We start from the raw sequence: 23,034 nt of genomic DNA, 5'->3' as shown, positions 1-23,034 counted from the left end.
CAGAGAGTGCAGTTCTTTCCCCTCTTCTCTGTTCAGAACTGGGGGGAGAGTGGGTGTCCAATCCTGGTATCTAATGAAAGGTGGGCATGTTAGAGGGGAGATGTTTGATGTATGAGACACCGAACCAATGCAGACTAAACTGAGCAGAAAGAGCAAGCAATCACTTGTGCATAATAGATTTTTGAGGGGATATCCCATATACTGAGACCTTTAGCAGGTTCCATAGGAGGTACTGATAGGCTCACTGGTACCCAGAGTACCACATTAGTAAGCCCTGCTGTGCATGCAGATCAAGCAAGCAATATAGAGGCAAGACACCTGAATATTGTTTATAAAGTTCTGCATGTTCATATTAATATAGCTGTCAAGATTGACCTGAGAACCAGAAATTTGTTGCTCCAGCAAGTTTCTGGGCCAAACACGAAGCCTCTTATAGCCGTTCATGTCCAGGAGGGCCAGCTTATAGTTTGAGAATACTAAATATTCAGAACCATTTCTGAGGGGGGTTGGAAGAGATGACTTCGGGGTCCATTCCAACTCTACCATTCTATGAAGGTGCAATTCTGATATTTACCATATAGAACATAGAACTGAAAGCTCCCAGTTCTAGCCTCAGCAGCTTCTTGCCAGTGGAGAATTACTCAGTAGGCAGACTAAGCTTATGTTTAGGGCACCAGCAAAGCAGGGACGTGCACACACACACACAAAATTTGTTAAATAATTATTTGATATTTCAAAATAGTCACCATGCGAAAAATCAGAACTTGGTTAGACTTCCTTACACCCCACGGCACACTCTTCCCCCATTTTTCTGTTCTCTTTTTGTTACTGATGTTGAATCACCCCTTCAGCTCTATCAAACTTGGGGCCTCTGAGAGTTAAATACACAGTTAAACAACAAATCTAAAACGTAGCCCCTCCACAAGGACAAAACTCAGGCCATGGTCTACAGTTGGAAACTGTAGCAGAAACATAGTTCCAGCTGACTATACATTAGAAATTCCTGAAAATTGCAGAGTCTTTACTTTGGTCCATCTCTTATAATCAAGATGTCTGTTTTTGTCACTTGGGTATTGAAACAGTTCAGTGTGTGCTACTGTACTCCTCATATTTTTAGAGCATTCGCTCTTTTATAGATTTCACCTATATTAATTAAATTTCCAGGCAGACCTGATAATTTTTATACCTCCCTCCTTTTGTCAGACTCTATTAATGAAATTACTATCCAAGTGGCAAAATACTTTGCTTCAGCGTGCATTACGAGGAACCGTTTGATTAAATCTCCCCACCAGCCCTACTAGCGTTTAGCAACTCTTTCTAGGTGACTGTGAATGTGCTGCAACCCCCCCCCCCATATCATTAGCCTTTCACTGTGCTGTCAATTCCTAACAGTCCTCCGCTGTTCTGAAAATTGCAACTATACTTGTTTGACTGCGACTTAGTGGCTGAGGGCAAACTCAGCCCTCCAGATGTTTTGGGACTACAACTCCCAGCATCCTTAGCTAACATCTGGAGGGTCGACTTTGCCTATGCCTGGCTTAGGGCCTCTGAAGGTCTCAATCTAGCTGCCTTCTTACACTAGTGTATGGCCAGGTTCAGACCTCTGTGACACTGGTGACATATGTACAGGCTTCTTCATTCACTTCAATGGTAAGAGCGGCTTGTGTGGAGCTTCTGCCATTGAAATTCATTATTCTTATTCATACTTATGCACGAAAGTTCTAAAAGAGCTCTTGCACAGAGGCGTACCTAGCGTCCCTTGCGCCATTGGCAAGGAGCTGTACCAGTGTCCTGTTCCAACCCCCCCGCTCCCCAAAATAACTTTACTGCAATAGTCACATTGGAAATTACTACATTTTACATGACCCAAGTACCCGATGCATCTAGAGTGAGGGTGAGGCGAGGAGGAAGGGCAAAAAATTGCAAGTCTTTGTGTCGTGGTGCAAGAAGGATGGAAAGCTTCTCCTGCATCACCGCATTGCCACACACATACGCCATGCACACCAGAGTCTACAGTGGTCTACCTTCGTACCGCCTTGCCATTTCTCCTACTGCTCAGCTCCCAGCTTTTATCTGAACTCATGACCTTACATAGATAACCGGAGACAGATTTCTGGGGTGATTTTTGTCCCCCTGCTTGGTCTGCGATTTCACCAGCCCCTAGGTAGGCCTTGCTCCTGCATGACCAAATGCTACCACCATGTTTTTGTTCTGTTCTTGCAGATATAAGGTTGTTCTTGCAAATATAAGGCTGCATATGCACCATACATTTAAATGACATTTGTTTTTCCAAAGAAATCTGAGAACTAGTTTATACTTTTCAGAGCTACGATTCCCAACACCATTAACAAATTACAATTCCCAGGATTCTTTGGGGGCGTATCGGCTTCAAATGTGTTTTACTTGTATGGTATGTACACAGCTTTATTAGCAAGCTGCAAGACCCAAGAAGCAAAGTATAAGCTGGAGCACACTTTAGCTATCTTGCTAAGCCTTTAATGTATTTTTTTTCAGTTTTTAATGTATTTCAGAAAATGCAGGATCTCAAAATCAGAATCTCTTTGTTATTCACTTTGGTTGATACAGACTCAAAGTTAAGATTGGTTCATCAGTTGTCATAGTAACAGACCAATTTTAGAATCTGTTCTTCTGGCATTTAGTTAACAGAGGAAAGTGATAACTTTTGGTTACTTTTAAAGTATAAACTTTAGTGCAGCTCTGCTTAAAAGCGTCCCTCATTCAGGTGCAGATAAGCACACAAATAGGAAACAGTTGAAATGTACATTCAAGAAACACTTCACTGAAAGGCCAAGCGATGTAGCTAATAAAGCTGTTTCATTGGCACAAGGCCTTTGGCCTGTGCAACGAGACTTCTTCTTCCCATGCCCCCTCCAGATCTGCTCTAGGTTCCCCCCTCCCCAACCATCCAGAGAAGATTAGGGAAGGGGAGGGATAGGAAGTTCCATTCCATAGGCTGAGGTCCTTGGGCTACTGGGCAATTTAGTTGAACACCACCCTTAACATTTTGGGAGAGATGACTTTCTATTCATTGTTAGAATTGCTTGTTAGGATTTTTAATAGAAGATTAATTTAAAATCACTGTCTTTTATAGATCACGTCTTCACGGGTCACTGTGTTTTCCTGCTCACTTTCCTGCTAATAAAGACAGAGCAATGTTTGCTACAGCCAGATTCTGAATGTGCTTCTTCATAATATTAAAAATTGTGTTCCTTTTCGTGGATGTGCTGCTGTAGCTTAAGTTTAATCCTGGCCAATGAATATAGAGTTGGCAAAGTTTCTGTTTCTGGACTTTTTTTGCGTGATGGAGGAATGATGCATCTCCGTCTCTTTCTCTCTCTCCTCTCCCCCAACCTTTCACCAGTCAGATGATATGACATGTGAGCTGGGCTCTCCATGTTGGTGCCTGCTCATGTGGAGGTATCATTCATGAAGGTTTTCTCATATACCTTTTGTTTTGAGGAAGAAAATGCTATCAATTAGCAGCAAAGGATTTTATGATGAAAAGTACCTGTGGTTTTAATTTGAGTTATGCAGTATCTTGCATTGAGTCATTGGCAGACAATAATTGTGTCTATAGACATTTAAAAAGCTTTCAATAAAGTATGTCACCAAAGGTTCCTAAGTAAGATTTGTAGTCATGGAATGAGAGGGCAGGTACCCTTATGGATCAGTAACTGCCTAAAGAACAGGAACCAGAGAGTAGGAAGAAATGGACAGTTCTCCCAATAGAGGGATGTAGAAAATAAAGTCCCCAGAAGATTGGTATTGGTATCTCCAAACTTGATAAATGAGTACTAAAATAATGAGATCATTGTAAACAAGTGTAAAGTGATATACATTGGGGCAAAATATCTTAGATTCCCGTATACACTGATGCGTTCTTGGCTGACAGTCACTAACAAGGAACAAGTCCTTAGGGTTGTAGGGTCGCTCAAAGAAGATTGTGACCTGATGAAGACTGTGTGGCTGCTGTGGAAAAGGTGAATCCCATATCCGGGATCATTAGCAAAGGGACTAAAAATAAAACTGCCAATATCAGAATGCAGATCTATACTACACTTGGAATACTGTGTACAGTTCACATCAAAGGATACTGAAGTGTTGGAAACAAAACTGATCAAGGGATGGAGCAACTTCCCAGTATGGAAAGGTTGCAACATTTGGGACTTTTCAATTTAGAGAAAAGGCAAGTTAAGTGAGAATGTGATAGAAGTGTACAAGACTATGCATGGTGTAGAGAAATGTTTTTATCCATTTATCATGGATACTAGAACTCGGGATCACCCATTGAAGCTGAATGTTGGGAGTTTCAAGACAAATAAAAAGAAGCACATCTTCAAACAGAGCACATAATTAAAATACGGAATTTGCTTCTGCTGGGGAGGCTTAGGTGAGTTCATGGAAGATAAGGTTAAGTTCTCCCACCACTGCTGGAAGCAGTATCCCTTTATCTATGAGTTGCTGGGAGTGGGGAGAGTGCAGCTCAGGCCTTGCTTCCTATAGGCACCTTTTAGGACATCCTGTGAGAACAGGGTGCTAGATGAGATGGCCACTGGCCTGACCCACAAGGGCTCTTAATGATCCTTAATGGGTGTGTGTTTGCAAATTCATTTTCCAAGGGTTTCTTTATCACCTGCTGCATTTACACACATGGAAACAGCAAAGAACACTTCGATGAACAGTGTCACGTGGTCTTGAAACCTGTGCATGTGGTGTCTGAGCTCCCAAGGCTAGCCTGAGAGCCTTTCCAGCTTAGCTGCCTTCTCCACCAACACGCCTTGATCTCAGATTGTTTGTTCTATCAGTTGTAGGTAGATGGGGTGGGCTGCGTGAGACTCTCTGCAATCCTAAGAGGTAGTGCTTTTTTAGAAATATGATTAATCTCAACAGAAAAGTGCCAGTGCAATATGCAGAATATTTCAGTGAAATTTTAGTTTCTATAGTAACTAGCTCCTTCCTCCTCTAGTAAATGGTTAGTGTTGCTGTGCTTTGGAAATGAGTAGGAGGATGAAATGAATATAAAAGGACACTGTAGAGCCGTGTACAAGCAAAGTAAAATAATAGCTTTAGCTGAAGGCTGTTTCCCTTTCCCCCTTCATTACAATACGCAACGTACACAAACAGCTGTTGCCCTCCTCATAAAGATGAACATGTTTTTCCATAGGAATAAAAAAAAAACTCATTAAGGCTCCACAATTTTAAGTGAAGGCCTTTAGAATTAAGTTTGCAGTAGTCTATTCAAGTACATTTCAAAATTCTGAACATGCTGTACTTTCTGCTGTCAAGATAGTTTTTTGTGAAATTATGGCGAATGTGGGCAATCCAGTATTTTGCCCCAGCCCCATAATAGGCTCCATGCACTTGTGAGAGCCTATTGGTGATTTACATGTTGATGATTGTGGAGCTTAATCAGATTCTTCTGAGCAAACTTTGTGAAGTCACTGTGAAAGAGATAGATAAGACCAAACATAAAACTGCCCACAGTGTTTGCTTACAGTTCATTGCCATCTAAATGACAGCTTAACTTTGCCAACATTTGTAAACCACATCTTGATTTTATCGCTCATGTGTCAGTGAGATGAAACACAAGAATAAAGTCAGATTTGTAATTTAAGTGACATTTACCGAACAAGTATTCTGTTCCAAGGATGAGAGAAATTCCTTTTCCAGCTTTCTTATACAGTATTATCATAGTTTAAGGCTCAGATTTTCTCACATTTAAATAATTAATTTTGGCGTTGTTTTCTTCTTAAGATATGTGTTGAGTCTGTATTTTAAGGCTAGCTTGAAGTTTGTGCTGAAACATGACATATAATGTTGAAAAAAAATCAAAGAGCAGGATTCTGACTAGATGAAGGAACTGGGCTTGCTTATTATGTATGTGGTCGATTCAAATCAAGTCTTTAGAGAACAGGATAGGAAACACATAAAACACATTATTAGGATGTGTTTACTAATGTCATGGTGATGTCTGGTCATTTTATACCCAAAGAAGTGTAGCCCAGTCTTGTACATGTTTACTGAATTCTCAAGGTAGTTGTAGCCCTAACTAGATCTACTCAGAAGTAAATCCCATTGAATTCAGTGGGACCTGATCTCAGGTTAATGGGATTAGGATTGCAGTTTTAGTTTTTATAGGACTACTGCCTTGACATAGTTATTTTCTTCTTTATCCCTTATCCAATATAATCTGTTCATATGTTGCGGTGAATACTTTTTTGCACTCATGGGAACTGTGTCATTCAAGTGAGTGAAATAATGTGTGAATGAATAACAGCATCTGAGATCTCTAGTACTTTTCAGTTTCTGTGGTTGTCAACAAATGTATGTTGAAGACTATGGTAGTTACAACAGTTAAGATTCCATTTACAGGAATGTAGCCCCAAAGTAGCTCTGATGGGTTTAAGAATAGGCCTAGTGATAACATCAGATCATCCCCTTAGTCTACAGTCTCTGATAAATGGATTTGGCCAGAGATCACTACGCTGACCTCCAGGTTTAGTAGTCATATGAATTACTACAACTGAAATGGTATAAGAGTATAAGGCAGCAATCCTGTAACCATCTCCCTGAGAGTAAGCACTATTGGACTCAATACAACTTGCTTCTGAGCAGACATATATATAGAATTCTGCTGTAAAACAAAGTCTGAAAATAATTTAGAAAATGCTATTATGCTGCAAGTTTTCATAAAAGAATTTATAACAGATTCAATGCCCTTGAAATTGCATGCCTTTTTGAAAGGGAATCCCCCCAAAAAACACCCACCCACCCATCCTGCAGTTTTCAGTGTTAATTGGCACTTTGCCAGTCAAATGGACTGTATAATTTCTAAACAGAAAATGAAGCAGAAAGGACTCTATAAATATCTTAACATAATTTGGTTGAGTTGTGACCCTTAAATTCTTCCTTGGAGCCTACCCCATGTTATTGTCTTGGGTAAACTTTCCAGTTGCCAACATCTGTCTTCCACACATGCAAATGCTACCAATACTGCTAATAAGAAATCCAGTGGATTTCTTTTCTTCCATTAGGTTCCATTAACTTTCTCAGGTAGCTGCCCAAACCAGAATAAAAGGATTTTGCATCACTGTGTCAAAGTTTCTCCAAGAGTGAAGCACCCTAGATCGTGATGGTAGTGATGAAGATGATGATAATGGTACAATAATATTCATTATTTGTATAGCACCTACACCTAAGTATACTACTTTCAGACCTTACAGGCTTTCAATCTAAAAAAAAACATGGACAAAGAGAAGGGTGATAAAAACATAAAAGAATAAGGTGCATCTATTATGTTGTAAGAATAAAGTTTATTTTTTAAAATACAGCTAAAATTGAACTTGATAGGTACAAAACATTATCTAAACATTCTGCAATCACAGATGAACTGTGAAAAATTGGGCAAATCAGGGTTTTTGGAATGTCAACATTTGTCAAACTTATCTTCAATCACATGTGCTCGGTCTCTGTGTAGCATAATGAAGTCAAAGGTTCCCAAGGTGGTAGAATGGATCAGTCAAAATATTAGAATATTGTTTTGAACACCTTCCCCATATAGAGAAAAGAAAAAGAAAAAAAGAACAGCTCACTACAAATAGAAAATAGGCAGAACAGATAGAGAGCTTTCTGGAACCTTTTCCTTTTCTTGTCCAGTTTTTCTTTGTCCAGTTTTTGCTGGAGGGCTTTTAAATGGATATGTATGTGGATTTAAAAATGGACCTCCCCACCCAATCTAAATTCTACAATCCATTCTGTTGTGTCAGAACTTTCTTATCTCATGTATTCGCCATGTCATTATGGTGTGTGCATGTATGTATGAATGAGAGAGGTGGGGATAGAAGGTATTGTAATTGCTCTGGTGATTGACAAAAATTGGAATTTGATACAAACATAACCCAGGTTCCCTGACTCTCATAGAAATCTACTGTATAGAAAGACACAAGAGCCCACTGACTGCAAGCTAACAAAGGCTGAAATCTAAACTCACCTGGAAGTAAACACCATTGATTTCAGTAGGGTTTGTTTCTGATCAGACATGGTTAGGCTTGTGCTGTAAGTCAAACAAGTTATGACGTTGAGTTCTTTACACATGTGAGCAGGCTCTGTTTTGTGATTTGGAAGGGAGGATTTGTAGTTGGAGCCAGGAATGTAAGAGACAAAGAGAAGCCCTGTATTTGGCGGAATAGATGAGTGTGAGAATTCCCATCTTCTACATTTGAATAACCCACAGACTGGGGGAAATACAATTTTCCGTAGAAGCTGGGAATATCTCCATACTACCTGAATTGCTTAAGTATCTCTTCTCTTTTATGCGTTCGTAGCTGCCACTGAAAATCACCCTTCCCCAGTCTGAGAAAGTCCTCCTCATAATGATATGCTTTCCTGCTTCTTAGACCAAAAGCCTCATTGTGGTTCTTGTAATGTGTCATTTATTTTATAAATTATGCAATTTGTGTATTGTTAAAGAAATAATGTTAAACTGAAGTAAAATAGAGGCTAAGTTTCATATTTCAATGAACAAAAATATCCTCCCCATTGGTAGAAAGCTATTTGGCAATGCCTACCTGTGCCACTCTTCATCCCAATCTCCTATATATATTTGTTAGAAAAATGTGCAGTTCTTTTCCAAAAGCATCTAGGAGAACTTTTTATGCACAATTTTGCAAACCATAAGGAAATTAATAAGAAGAAGCCTGAGATAACCTTTATACTTCTCAACAATTTAAGTAAGTTCCTGTCACAGCTGCTATAGAGATATATTTCCTGTGTGTGTACATGAGCTTCAGATCACTCTGAACGTATAATGCAGGCATTGTTGGAACAGACCAACTTCATATCTTGATGGCATAAATCGACTTGCACTGTAATTCTTACAGTAATTAAAAGAACAATAAATTTTCAGAGGAACTAAATCTTCGGAAATACAGGTTTGAAAATGCCAACCCGACAGTAATTTATTCTTTGATTATACTGGATACAGCACAAATATCACTCGGTTACATAACAGAATTAATTAAACTAGTTTGATAGGATCTCTACTTTTGGGTGGGTGGGCATGTAGGGGAACAAAATACATGGGTGGCTATCTTGTTCCTCCTTCCTCCTCTTCTCTTCTTAGTGTCTGGAACCTGTAGTTTTGACCAGCTGTGGTTAGAAGAAAACCACAGTTCCTTGAGATTGTACATATTTGGGATCAGAGGTTTGTTTTAAAGTGAAAGCTTTCTCTCTCTCTTCTCTCACTTGCTGAGGAGGAGATGAGAGGGAGAGAATGCAAGGAATGTAGTAGTAGTAGAGGTACTCATTCACCATCATCTTGATACCTGAATCAGGCATAAGACTCATTGAACCAGGTTGCAGGTACTTGTTAGGATAGCATTCAGATGACCAGTTTATTTTGCATTCATCCTGATTGTGTCCACAAAGTTTGCTGGGAGGTATATGATATTGGTTATGATCTGTTTACAGGGAGATAATATGATTTTGCATCAAGCAATTGTTGTTGCACACTTTCCGGTGCATTTACTCATCACTTTCCTAACATCAAAAAGTCTGTTTTGTTTTGTTTTTAAAAAGAGGGTTTGTTGCACAAGAGCACCAAATTCACTTTAATTGGACCACCTGAAGGCTCGTATGCAATTGAATTTCACCCATTTACCGTTGTAAATACCCCACACTGTACACATTGCTATGCCAACTCAGTGTCACAAAATATTGTTTAGCCTTCCATATGCAACACCTCCCTTAATTGTTTGGAGTTTAATGCATTTGTTTCATATGATTTACCTGTATGTTCAGCAGCACAGCCTGTTTTAAAGTAAACCCTCCTTTATTGAAGTGTCTGCTTAAATCATAATGCCTTGCATGACAAAACCCACAAAAGATTCATTGGATTTGAAATCTAATGCCAGTGATTTTAAATATAGGAGGCTCATATACAGAAAGTGTTTATTACAATCTGGGGTCCCCAACCTTTTTGGAGCATGGAGGCACATTTCGAAATCCACAAAACCATTGTGGCCCCACCCAAAAATACATATTTCACTGACAATAACCAGTGATACCCAGAACCCCCAGGCAAAACATGCACACCTATCCCAAAATAAATAGACAAAAAATTAGACAACCCCCAATGAAACAACCATAAAAGGCCAAAACTTATTTTTTTAAAAATGAGAAGGGTCAAGAGGGCTTTGGTGAGTAGCAGGGATATCTGTTTCTGGGGTGTTGTGGTACTCACAGGGACATGTTGGGGACCCCAGGATTACATGCAATTCATTTTCACTTTCCTCCTCACCAACTCAGAATTGAAATGCCCAAACCATATGCTGACTTAATCCTAATATGTTTTAGTGCCCATAAGTGATGAAGAGGAGGGAGATATGCTCTTTGATAGCATTGCCAAGTCTGCCATTGATCCCTTCGACACATCTTCTGGATCTGTACAGTTGATTGCCATAAAGCCTGTAGCTTTGCCTCCCGCACACACATCTTCAGACAGGAATCAGGAAACCGCTGTCCTTAACGGAGAGGTAAGATTATATCCAATAAAGTTGTGTAATCATTTATGCATTGGCAGGTCTTTAAAGCAAGTGCTCAGAGGAGCACTTGGCTACCAGATCCGATTGACACTGGTTGGAAAGCTAACCCCTGGTGGGGAATGTTTTGTGACTTGTGGTGTTGACAGGTTGTATGTGGAGTTGCCTAAGAAAAGGGAAAATGTCAGCCAAAGACCATTCAGGTTGTGGTTGCAATCTCTGAAGGGAAGGATGAAAAAAAGAGAGGGGGGAGTGTCCTCTGTTGCCTTTTGGGACTGCTAAAATGGGGTAATTTCATTATGGTGAAATCATGCAAAAAGTTATTTTATCCTTTTTGTATTGCCTTATGCAAAAATTATCCATAGTCATACTACTCAGTATGTATGACAAATGGAAGAAGAAGAACAGCAAAACTATGAAGAGGGCCCCCTCTGTTGATCTTAGAATTTAAGAATGTGTGCAGGGATGGAGGTGATTATCACATATTTGGTGGCCTAAGTTTTTCAGGGCTACAAACACATAGGTGAGCAATTTGCATTGGGATCAGAAGTGAAGTAGCAACCAGAGCAGCTGTTTTAGAACAGTGGTTTTGCGAGTTCTCCACCCAAAAAACATTTTCTTGCTTTCACTTACTTGTACAAGGAGCAGCAGTCAATAATCAACAATCCCCCACCCCATCGAAGCACCATATATATTTAATTACATTTAACTTTAAAGTAATGTAAGTTACTCCTGTCAACCTAGCAGTTCGAAAGCACGCCAAAGTGCAAGTAGATAAATAGGTACCGCTCCGGCGGGAAGGTAAATGGCGTTTCCGTGCGCTGCTCTGGTTCGCCAGAAGCGGCTTTGTCATGCTGGCCACATGACCCGGAAGTAAAGATTACAGCAGCAAATCATTAGTCCAAAAGAGGCCATAGCTGGCAAATGAGTCAGAGTTGGCCACTTGAGTCTCCAGTATACAGGAGTTTCCCAGTTGTCTTCAAGGGCAGCCCCATGTAAAGCACATTGCAGTAATCCAACTTGGAAGTTGGCAGAGCATAGAGTACCGTGACCATGTCATCTCTGCCCCAAAAGGACTGCAGCTGGCAAACCAGCCATAGTTGAGAAAGGCATTTCTAGCCCATAAAGGCCACCTGAGTCTCCAGTGAGTGACAGTGTGGGACCCAGGAGCACTCCTAAGTTACAGAATTGGCTCCGTCCAGGGGAGTATTCCCAGTCCAGGACTCCCCGGTCTCCCCATATTTCTTTCCACATTCATATTTAAACTGATGTATATTTGATATTTGTCAATTGACACTGAAGACCTGCAAGAGGGGGAAATTCCCACTATTTGCACATAATGAAATGGAAAGGGGGCAGCCTTTCCTTATTTTATTCAGCGTTCCATACAGGAGGACCTGTTTGTGCAATGAATGCATACTTTACATAAAAGACCTATTTGTTTAAAAACTTACTTTTGATGCAAAGTTGTGGTTGGAGGGATATAGCCTAAGGTATAGGGCAGGGGTAGCCAACATAGTACCCCCCATCAACCACAGCTAGCATGGTCAACAATCAGGGATGATGGGAGCTGTAGTTCAGCATCATCTGCAGAGCACTATTTTGTCTATTCTCAGTATAGAGAAAGGGCTAGTTACATCTTCACATTTCTGCACATTGTGATAAGAGCCAATCCAGATCATGAACTCACATTTTCATTGGCTAAAGTGAATGCTGTTATAAATAAAACAGATTGAAATTCCCCACTGTCAGCTGCCTACTCCCTGCTGTAAATCACTGCTCACACATGTGGTCTGCTCATGTTAGTAATGGTAATGAACACAGATGAGTTTGAGGTTCTTCTTCCATAACCTGGGAAAAAACTTGCAATGTACGATTTTCCATTATAGGCACTTAGAGCAGTGATCTTGCATGCATTCATTGCTATGACATTTCACTGCCAATGTGAGTAGACTGTTAACATGATTTGCAGAAGTGAGCTGGGAGTTGAATGTAGGAGAACTGTCAGACTTCCTTGTTATTTTGAGATTTGCCTGATGCTGAGGTCTGGCATAGGTAGTTGAGGATAGTGTCCCATTTTTATCACCATTGTAAACTATGGATTAGACACTACTGCCTGAGGTTTCATCTAGGGATAGTTGCCAATTCTACCAAAAAGGAAACTTAAATGCCTACTCATACATAATCTATAGGCTATAAAATAATTGGCCAAAAGTCAACAAGCCTTAATCAGAGGGTTAATCTGAACAAATAGATTTGATTATAATAAGTATTTTTTGTTTGTCAGGTTAACAAAGCCTTGAAGCAGAAATCTGATATAGAGCACTATCGCAACAAATTACGCCTGAAAGCCAAGCGAAAAGGCTATTATGACTTTCCCCAAGTTGATAATAACAAGGGCTTAGCAGACAGAAAAAAGATGTATGAAAAAGCACAAAATGAAATAGATCATATTTTGGATGCTGATACGGATGGATCTTCTCCGTTTGTAGAACCCAAAAACAGGTGAGTATTTGGTATATATTTTCTCATTTCTCACATAATTTCCACCTCTACCATAAAAAGGCAAGTCGTGAGGAGTAGTGTCAATTGGCAGAATGGCAGCATGAAGTGATAAGTTTGTTTTTTTTGCGTATGAAGAATGTTCCCATGTCTGCCATCTTTCCCCTGTTTAGCGATTTGCCATTTCCTTGAGATGATTGGTACTTTATTTATGAATGTATTAAGCTGTAATATGATGATAAAAGAGTTGAGAAGCAGTATGTCTGTTGGGATAACATTCTCTTTTTTCCTGCCTATTGATCAGACCTCAGAATTACTATTATCTCTTGACACCAGGAGAGGGATGGTGGTCAGCCCTGGAGTGTGCTGTGCAACATACAGTACTGTGGATGTTGGAAAAATAGATGACAGTGCAACAACTTTCAAATGCTGATGTTACAAACTAATGACTTCTCCATTTTTGCCTATGTTAGCAAAAAGCAAAAGTCAAATACATTTTAGGGACGTAATTGTTGTTATATGAATGGAGTCATACCTTTCTCTTAAAAGGAATGGTCGAGTATATGCTGAACCCTATTTTTATAGAGCAGGGTTTCCAAAATTTGAGTCTCCAGCTGTTTTTGGACTACAACTCCCATCACCCCTAGCTAGCAGGAACAGGAAACCCTGCTGTAAAGAGCTTTAGATAGGTGATTCTGTGGGTTGCATTGCTCCCCCCTCATTTTTTTGATGTAATTAATAAATTATTAATGGCTTTGTATTAAAACACAAGCATAAGAGGTAATATGTGACCTCTCTTGCAATTTTCTGTATTTTCTTAATGTTCCCCATCTGAATTTGTTGCTTTCTTAGTTCAGTATACAGTACTTATTCTTATAAGGACAGATAGTTGTGCTGGTGTCTCTTAGTATTGTAATAAACAAGAACCATTAACTTTTATGCTGGCCATTAATTTTTTTATTGCGGCTGTCCTTCATGGGCTTTTGACTGTAAGATAAGCAGAAAGACTCCAGCACATAGAAAATCGGAAGTTGTGTGGATGGTATACAGAATGCTCAGTTCTACTATGCAAGGCTTAGGAAGAAAATATCATTTTCTCTCTGACACCCAGCTGCCAATTAGAAATTGCAAATTTTGAAACAAAAATTCCCATCCATTGTCTGTCAAGCAAACAGAAGTGTCTAGAAAGAGCATTTCTGCTCAAGAGCAATAAGAACTGAACTGTTACTCTATTGTCACGTGTTTTCTCAGACCAGGAGGGATTAGGAACTGTTAAGTGATTTTTCTACCTGGAATTGTTTGCAATGCTTCCTCCAGCCCATATAGGTATCCCTCAATCAGTACCTGAGATACAGGGCTCTCCGCTTAAGATCTGCCTGCAACACCTGTGCAGAGCAGTCAAGGAAAATGTAGCATAGAGTTTCTGGAATATCTTTGGTATATAAAGAATGGTGAGATCCAACAGCTTTTATGTAAATTGGAGCCTGGATAAAATTAAATAATAAAGAAAGTAAGTGCCAGAGAAACATAATTCTAAGGCCATTCAGGTCAGCAAAGAAGAAAGATTCTTGATTGGTGCCATTGCTGGGACATTAGGGCTTTGTACAGGTCTCCAGTGGAGGAGGCAAGTGGAATTGTTACATATGCATAGTAGAAGATAAGATAAAGTTTGAATTATACAGTAGCTTCTTCTATTAGCATAGGCTATCTTAGGAATATAAATGAAGCAGGCAGAAATTTTATATTAATGTACACAGTGGAAGTGATATAGCCCTGGAATCATGACTGGAAGGTTAGAAAGTATCAAAGGAGCAAGAAATCCTTAACGCATATTTAGCATGAAGTTTTACTATTGAGCCAGTAAATTTTATTATGTACTCTGGGATTTGCTTGCTGATGCACAATGTAGAAAGAGGCCGTGGTGTATGTGTTCCATGAGTTTTAATGTTTTATTTGTTGTTTTAGAGAAAGGAACTTCCTTATTCTAATCCATTTTGCCCAATAATTCACTCACAAATAGTGAAAAAAGTTTTTTGTGTGTGTTTGTGGGTAGGGAATATTCACAAATTCAGACGTTATTCAGGATTGGATGTGATTTTGGGTTAGTAATACCCACCTTTTGCAGAAGGGTATTAAATTACAGGTATTTTATCATGTTTACTTAGTAGAGAAGTTCAGATTTTAATCAATTAGATCTTAAAATTCTGCATATTTGCTCTTTGTAAAACAGTATACAACATCTATAGGTTAAATCATAAAGACATTAGGAATCTTTTCCTCCATATTCCTCCTCTGCAGCTACTGTTACTATTCCCTCTTGGCTTGGTACTTCAAAATGTGAAGAAATAAAACTGTCACCAAATAAATTATTCACACACTGGCCTTCGCGCATTCATATTTTTGTATAACATCACTCTAAAAACATTTACAAATTATCAGTGGTACTAAATAAACTGAGTTGTACATGGACCAGGTCCCCAGCCCTATAGATTCCTCAGAGTATTGTTCGTCACGTAGTCAGTGTTTTAAAATGCTGCAGTTGTATTCCCTGTCGACAATGACTAACCTATGCTTGTGCCAGTTGTTCATGTTGATACCTCCCTTCTCATTAGTGAATCTTCCTTAAATCAGCTAATTGGCAATCTCAGGGCAATTTCACAAAGACTGCTCATTATATGTACTGTTCTTGATTCCCCCCTCCCCTTCCTTAATAGTTTCACAATTAGGTCAAGGGTGTGAATTTGCCTAAAATAATCTGAAAACAGTGTGATCTTTTAATCACAGAAGTGTAGGGCCAGTGTCAGTCCCACCCTGCTGTACCTCGCATAGGGAGGGACATGTTAAGCTGCCCTGTCCCTGGCTCCAGTAGTTCTTTGGAAAAAGGAGGTGACAGCCTACGCAACAGTGCATTCTGACAGCAGTTTGCCTTGGGTTTGCAGGCAGTTCTGTCCCCTGGAATTAACTTGCCCCTCTGTCCTCTAACGGTAGCTACAGGGGAACTCTAGAGACTTTATTCCCTTAGAAAAAACTCATACCACCTCCCTGAATTGCCTCCTTGCCTCCTTCCTTCCTTCCACATTTCTAGCCCCTTTCCCTAGAAGATAGAAGGGGGAAGTGCAACACGAATTCTACCCAATTAAGGGATTTGTGGAGGCTGGAAGCTCCCTGAAACCCCTTTGCAGAGTGTTGCTATTTCAGGTGGGATTGAATCACAGACTGGGAAATTCCAGTTGCACAATTAAAGTAGATTTGAGGTCTTGCTCAACAAACCCAGTTCCTCAGAGGATTGGGCTTTTTTGTTTTTTTAGGAAAGGGAAAGTGACGGGGGAAACGTACTGGAGGAAAATGTAGGACAATGCTTGCTTGACACAATTTTGTCTAGCCTCGCTGAAAACATATTGGGGCAGGTCTTCTGGAAGCAACCCTAGAGGTTCCTCCTGTCCCAAGTTTATTAGCCGTTTGCTGACCAAGCTCATTCTTGGACAAGGATAGCCTGGCTAAGATGATTCATGCACTAGTAACCTCAAGTCTTGACTATTGTAACACCCTCTATTTGGGGCTGCCCTTGTGCCTGGTCCAGAAGCTCCAGCTGCTACAAAATGCTATGGCTAGATTGTCGATAAGGACAGACTGCCATCAGCACATATCTCAATTGCTTAAAAGTTTGCGCTCACTGCTTACCATATTTTTCGCTCTATAAGACGCACTTTCCCCCCTCCACAGTGTATCTTCAGTGTATTATAAAGTTATCCTGTTGCTTTCCCCCTGAATCTAATTAAATGAATCAGTTTAGGTATAGAGACAAACTTCCTCATTTTCTTCCACTCACTTGGGTTTGCCTCTGTTTTAGTAGTATACCGTTTTAGTAGTGGCTGGTGCCCATTGGAACTGGGAGGGAGAAAGGCAAGGAGACCGGCAGTAGGTGAAGGCAGAGACAGTGGCAGACAAAGCGAACTAATCTGAGGAAAAAGTTGTTGTATTAAACTTGTGATTAGTTGTACTTTTTTACAACCTAGCATTCTGCCTTTCTGTATACAGATTAATGTTTCAAGGTTGAGGATTTTGTGGTACTAAATTCTTAAATAAATGACTTTATACATTTGCAATGAATGTATGAAAATTCTAGCACATTTTCCTCCCTCACCTCAGACCAGTCCCACTAAGATCTCTCTACAGGTCTCATGATACTAAACAAATGTGACAATATGCTAGTGAGGTTATTATCTTTCTGTTGAAAGCAAAATAATAATAATAATAATAATAATAATAATAATAATAATAATAGTGTTTTGTTCATGCACTAGAGCAGGGAAAAGTAAAGGCCCCCCAAAAGGCATTAGGAAACTACAGTTCCCATCATCCCTGACCACTGGTCCTATTAGCTAGGTGTGATGGGAGTTGTAGTCCCAAAACATCTGGAGGGCCAAGTTTGGGGGTGCCTGTTCTAGAGCCTTCAAGACCCACCAGCGTTATAATTTGCACTCATGGTCTATGTAGATGCCCCACTCTGGCCTTCAGACCTGCTGTTCAGCTATGAAGTAGGTCAGAAACTCTGCCTCCCACTTTTATCTTAGCTTCTGTCTTGCTTATTTTCTGCCCCCAGTGAGTCATCTGATAGATGTTCATTGTTAGTCTGGTTTATTGTCAAATTTGTGTCACAGAGAAAAATGGGCACCTTTCCTGCATCCATCATCCGTTTCCACAGCATAGAGCTCTGTCATAGCTGTGGGACAATTGCTTGATTTCCTTAGAAATAACTGGAGAGCTTCAGATTAAATGATGCTACTTATTGATGTTCTTTATGGACTATGTGTACTGACGGTATAGTGATAACCAGTGCCTTTTTTTCTAAAAAAAATGTTTAGGGGTACTCTCATTTTCCTACTCATATTGAAATACTGCAACTCAATGAGGCAAAACTTAGATTCACGAAATGTTTAGGGCTATGCCTACCCCTTCGTCCCCACAGAAAAAAAGCACTGGAGATAACAAGATATGGGAAATTTAGGACTGGTTCTTTTGTGCTCGATCTGGGGCTGATGGGAGTTGTAATCCAAAACAGTTGGGGGACACTAGGTTGATTAAGGCTAGTATGAACTGTGTCATGAACTGTGTTATTAGAAGTGTATTGTTTCTTGAATGCTATTTCTTAAAACAAACATAGCAGTTTTTAAGAAGGTTGACTCTATAGAGGATTTTGAAATGCTTACAGTGTGCTAGCAAGGAATCAGTTTGAGTGTGACATGAACTATCCACGAGTCTCTGGCAGGCAGATTGCTTGAGGAAAAGCCACCACCCAGTTACCCTTTTTGTCCTTTTGTATGCTAATTTTGCACATCAGTTTTTTTTCATTCACATGCCGTGATCATGTGTTAGTCCCTGTGTTTGGGTGATCAAGCTTCAGTCCAACAATGCAGTTGCTAAGGGTTTGGAATACTGTACTGAAAAAGGTTGGCACTTAGCTGAATGGTTTGCTAACGTATGTGAGACAGTATGAATATGCATTGGATGATTTTCAAGCGCATCGGGCAAGTCCATCATTATTGCAGGTTATTATTGATATGGAAATGAATAAAGAAATAACTGGTGTGTAGTTACATCAGTTTGAAATTGCAGAGTTATACACAAATCTTCACAAAGAAGAAGCATTTCAGTATTTGTTTGGAGTACATTGTCTAATAAATTCTAGTTGTTTGTTTCCAAGTGTTTCAATCTTTGGTCTTCATTGAAGCAATCAATATATAATTTGACTTGATGACTGCCAATGTGTATCTGTGTAGCCACTTAGCTTGGAGATGAGTGGGAATTGATGATTTAGAATATTTTTTTCAGAACTCAGAGCATAAAGACTGAAGCGACATCCTACTACGGAAGATGTACCTCTTTACTCTGGCTTTTAACACCTGATGTGTATATTTTTAGGACATGCCTTATTTCTGTAATTTTAAGTTGTTTTAAAGTGTTCTTAGTCTCATGTTTCAATTATTGCAACCCGCCTTGGGACATTGGGGTGAAGGGCAGGTAATAAATTGTTGTAGGCAACAACAACAACACTGGCCTCATTTAAATACTTTATTCTTCTGCAGGCAACAAATGAAGAACTCTGTTTACCGAAGCAGGCAGTCTTTGAACAGTCCAAGTCCAGGAGAAACTGAAATGGATCTACTTGTTACACGAGAGAGACAAAGGCGTGGTATCCGCAACAGTGGATATGATGTACGTGCATGCAAAATTCATTCACCACAAGCTGCCTTGGAAGCGTAGCAAACATTAGAACAGTCCTAGCAAAACAATCTACCTAGTGTGAAAGTGCTTAATAGCCAGTGCTTTTTAAATATTTTTTTTTTAAATTAGGGGTACTCTCATTTTCCTACTCTCATTAAAATACTGCCCCTCAATGAGGCCAAACTTATATTCACAAAATGTTTAGGGGTATGCGTCCCCCCCATAAAAAAGCACTGTTAATAGCTGTTTCCTTTTTAGCAATGGCTAGAGCTGATTTTATGCATTTTTTGGTCTTCAGGTTTCAGGGTTTTTTTAAAATCATATATTCACTTCAGTAGAAGGCATGGGAAAGGCAGTTCCTGAAGTCAAGCTTGAATAACAGCAGTTCGTTCATTTTAAACATTCACTCAGGCACATGCCCTTTCCCAAAAGCTCAAGGTGCTTACAATCTAAGTAGATTGTTGATCTGACAATACAAGGCTGCTCCTTACAGTCTTGTCGAACCTTCCGCACATTTTGTTAGTATAAAGGTAAATAACAAAAAGGGAAAAGGAAACCCAAATTCATACACGATATTTTATTGATTCTGCTGATATGATACAATTCTGCAGTCATGCCATATCAACCAAGCTTAGAACAGGCATCTGGATCCTAAAAGCCTCAGCTTTCTTTCGTTATTTAAACCACTTTCTAGCACTTACGGTGACAAAAACAGTCTTGGGAAAAGATGTCCACCAAAAGTGCCCCATCAGAAGAGCTCAGCAGCTGAAGCAAAGCATAAGGAATCTGATGGTCCTTAAGGTCCTTTGCACCCAAGTTGTTTAGGGCTTTGTGAATTAACACTAGGCTGCATCACAGTCAAGCCCACACTACAGTGTATTCTGTTGGCTGCAATACAATGCTTCTTTCAAACCTAATTTCAATGGTGGGGGAGGGATCCAGGGGACCGTACAGATCCTGCCACTGTGTGTGCATGCTTGGTGATCCCTGGTCTTGGCCTTTTCAACGGTGGCCTACAGTGCAGCGGTTGCAAGAAAAGAAAGGGGCAAATTCTATGTTAGGGACTGAATAAAAGCAGCCCCTGCTGAATGAATACGCTATCTGCCAGATCACAAATATAGAAATCAAGGATTGTAATGCTCATGATGTAATAAATACCCTATCTATCCACTGAAATATAATGTGCTCCTTTGCCAAGGTGAGGGAAACTGTGAAACATCAAAAAATATTCTCAAGAGTACGTTTGTGATGGAATTGTCCATGTTTTGACACTGCCTGTCAGAACAAATAAATCGTAATTTGCTGTGTAACTGGGATTATGGCTTGCTACGCTCTAGTGTGCTTCATTGCAACAGAAATTTAAAGGGACAGCCTATTTTAAATCTGATTTTAAATTAAACTGCTTCAGGTGAAAAGGGGGCTTTTAGAAAAATTACTGATAAAATGCTAGAGAGAGGCAGCTTTTCTCTGACTCACTCTTTCCTGGTAGCTGTTTCCCTTTTGTAAAAGACTGTTTTGGTATGTTGTTAGCTTCCTTTGGCTTTCCTTTTGGCAACAGAAGCATGATACAAAAGTGAAGTGAAAGAATTTTGTGGGGGGAGGGGAGGTGTGTGCTTTATTTATTTATGGCTTGCATTTATATACTGCCTTTCTCCTAAGGCAGTTTACAATTTAAAATATTAATGCAAGCAAATAGTACAAAATGTTTTTAGGCCTACGTGAGGAGCAGATGGCAGATGCTATTTGCAGAGCATCTTTTAATATTTAGTAGTATAAATGGATCCTTGTGCCTAGCTGAAAGACTGCTTGCATGTTTAGCCTATTTACATGTATAAAGTAATTTTCAAGTCCAGTGCTCCCCCACCAACAGCCTCTGTGCAAGCAACTCCCAGCTCCCCACGTAGGTAACAGAAGTGGCAAACAGGTATTTTGAGTTCAATCCTCCCCACCCACAAATGAGAGTTTGCCATATGTTTGTAACTTGCCTAACATAATTTATTAAATATATACATTATCCTCTAATATTGAGCACCTCATAGTAGACTGAATACAGTGCTGAACTGAGTTGTCAAATTAAATCACACCGTGAGTGAAAATGATATATATATATATTGTTCAGAACTTGCTTATAGGACTATGAAACTTTGCAGTCTGTGCTCGTGTTACACTAGCACAACTGGGGAGATGGAATGGTTCACTCACAGAGCAAATGCTGACACAGGAAGCTGCAGAGGAGCTGTGAGAGGACAGAAATAACTTATGTACCAGTGATGGGAAGGGGTCATTCTGACTGAAATGGATTTCTAGAAGTAGAGCTAGAGAGGGAGGGAGAAAGGCAGGCAAGCACTGGGAAAGCTGGAGTTATTTGCCCCTCTGATTTCATTTATGACATGATTCTACAACCAATTCTCTAGCCATTCATCAGCTGAATAACACATATGGTAAAGACAATCATTTCATGGTTTCTGAAGTAGCTGTCCATTATGGATAGGTGTGGATAGGCCAAATGAGGTTGATAAAGAAAATGTAACACTTTATGAAAGTCAAATATAATCACTTCTTATGACTTAGACATAGACAGGATTTTTACTGAATTAACCCCCCCCCCCACCCTTTTGCACAGTTGCCCAACTTTCTCTGTTATATCCAACAGACTGAGCCTGAAATGATAGAAGAAACAAATGTTGACCGTGTCAATGAGCCCCGGAATTATAACAGAGCTCATCAAGCAAAAGGCCATTCAGAGACATCGACTCTGAGTTCCCAGCCATCCATTGATGAAGTCAGACAACAGATGCACATGCTACTGGAAGAAGCCTTTAGTTTGGCCTCAGCAGGTCATGGAGGACAGAGCAGGCAGCAAGATGCTTACAGTTCTACACAGCAGTTGCCATACTCTGAAGTTGTGACCAGTGCTCCTGGTACCATGTCTCGACCCAGAGGAGGAATACAGTGGGTGCCTACCTATAGACCAGAAGTGTATCAGTACAGTTTGCCAAGGCCTGTAAGTGACCACTTATATGTGTTATACTCAGAACTGTTGTTGAAATGCCAGAATTTGGACTTTAGGGAGTTTCTCTTCTGGCCATCACATACTTCATGTAGTGGCTCGAAGATTCTGCTGGGCTGTGTGAATGATGTTCAGTTTTCATCCTCATTATCATCCTCCTCATATTAAATTTCTATACCTCCCTTCATCTAAGGATCACAGGGCAGTTTATAGTATGAAAACACAAAAATACATAACAAACAAAACAATATCCCCTCAAAAGGCCATAGATCGTTTAGTCAAAGTCCTGGGAGAAGAGAAATGTTCTAGATTAGTTTTGAGATGAATAACCCAAGTTGGCTTTATCAGATAGAAATTAACTTACTGTACTTAAAATAAGCATAGTAAGAGCTTGTCCGCATATCTGCTTGTCATGTGGGTCTGATCTTCCACTTGTCCTGTGCTTTCTAGGCACAGATCTGAGTGGTTTTTCCATTTCTCCCACTCCTTTCCCCAGGAAAACCCGCTGTTTACCTCATAATTGGAACAAATGTCAATCTGCAGAAAAACTGATTGATGCTTGTTCTGATTCAATGGCAAGCAGCGGGTCTTCCTGTTGGAAAGCAGAAGGACAAGCGGAAGTGTGGGAGATCCCTAAAAGGCAAGTTGGCTTTAAAAAAACCAGCATTTATTAGTGACCTGCTGTGGATATCATGCTAAACAGTAATTTAGCATTATATGAATGAGCCGCAGCTTGCC

At 39.9% G+C, this 23,034-nt stretch overlaps 1 protein-coding gene across 4 annotated transcripts in view; it reads left to right on the top strand.

The window, feature by feature from the left end:
- Window positions 1–23,034, top strand: part of KIAA1549L (KIAA1549 like) — a 138,646-nt gene that overhangs the window by 97,050 nt on the left and 18,562 nt on the right. For all 4 annotated transcript variants that reach the window (XM_083595167.1, XM_083595166.1, XM_083595165.1 and 1 more), the window contains 4 exons: window positions 10,375–10,553; window positions 12,847–13,064; window positions 19,148–19,277; window positions 21,940–22,290. In XM_083595167.1, the coding sequence (XP_083451293.1) occupies window positions 10,375–10,553; window positions 12,847–13,064; window positions 19,148–19,277; window positions 21,940–22,290 (878 nt within the window). The remainder of the gene's footprint in view (window positions 1–10,374; window positions 10,554–12,846; window positions 13,065–19,147; window positions 19,278–21,939; window positions 22,291–23,034) is intronic.

This window comes from Podarcis filfolensis, assembly GCF_964270895.1.
Source record: "Podarcis filfolensis genome assembly, chromosome: 1".
Taxonomy (NCBI): domain Eukaryota; kingdom Metazoa; phylum Chordata; class Lepidosauria; order Squamata; family Lacertidae; genus Podarcis; species Podarcis filfolensis.
This window is presented reverse-complemented; position numbering and strand designations above follow the sequence as displayed.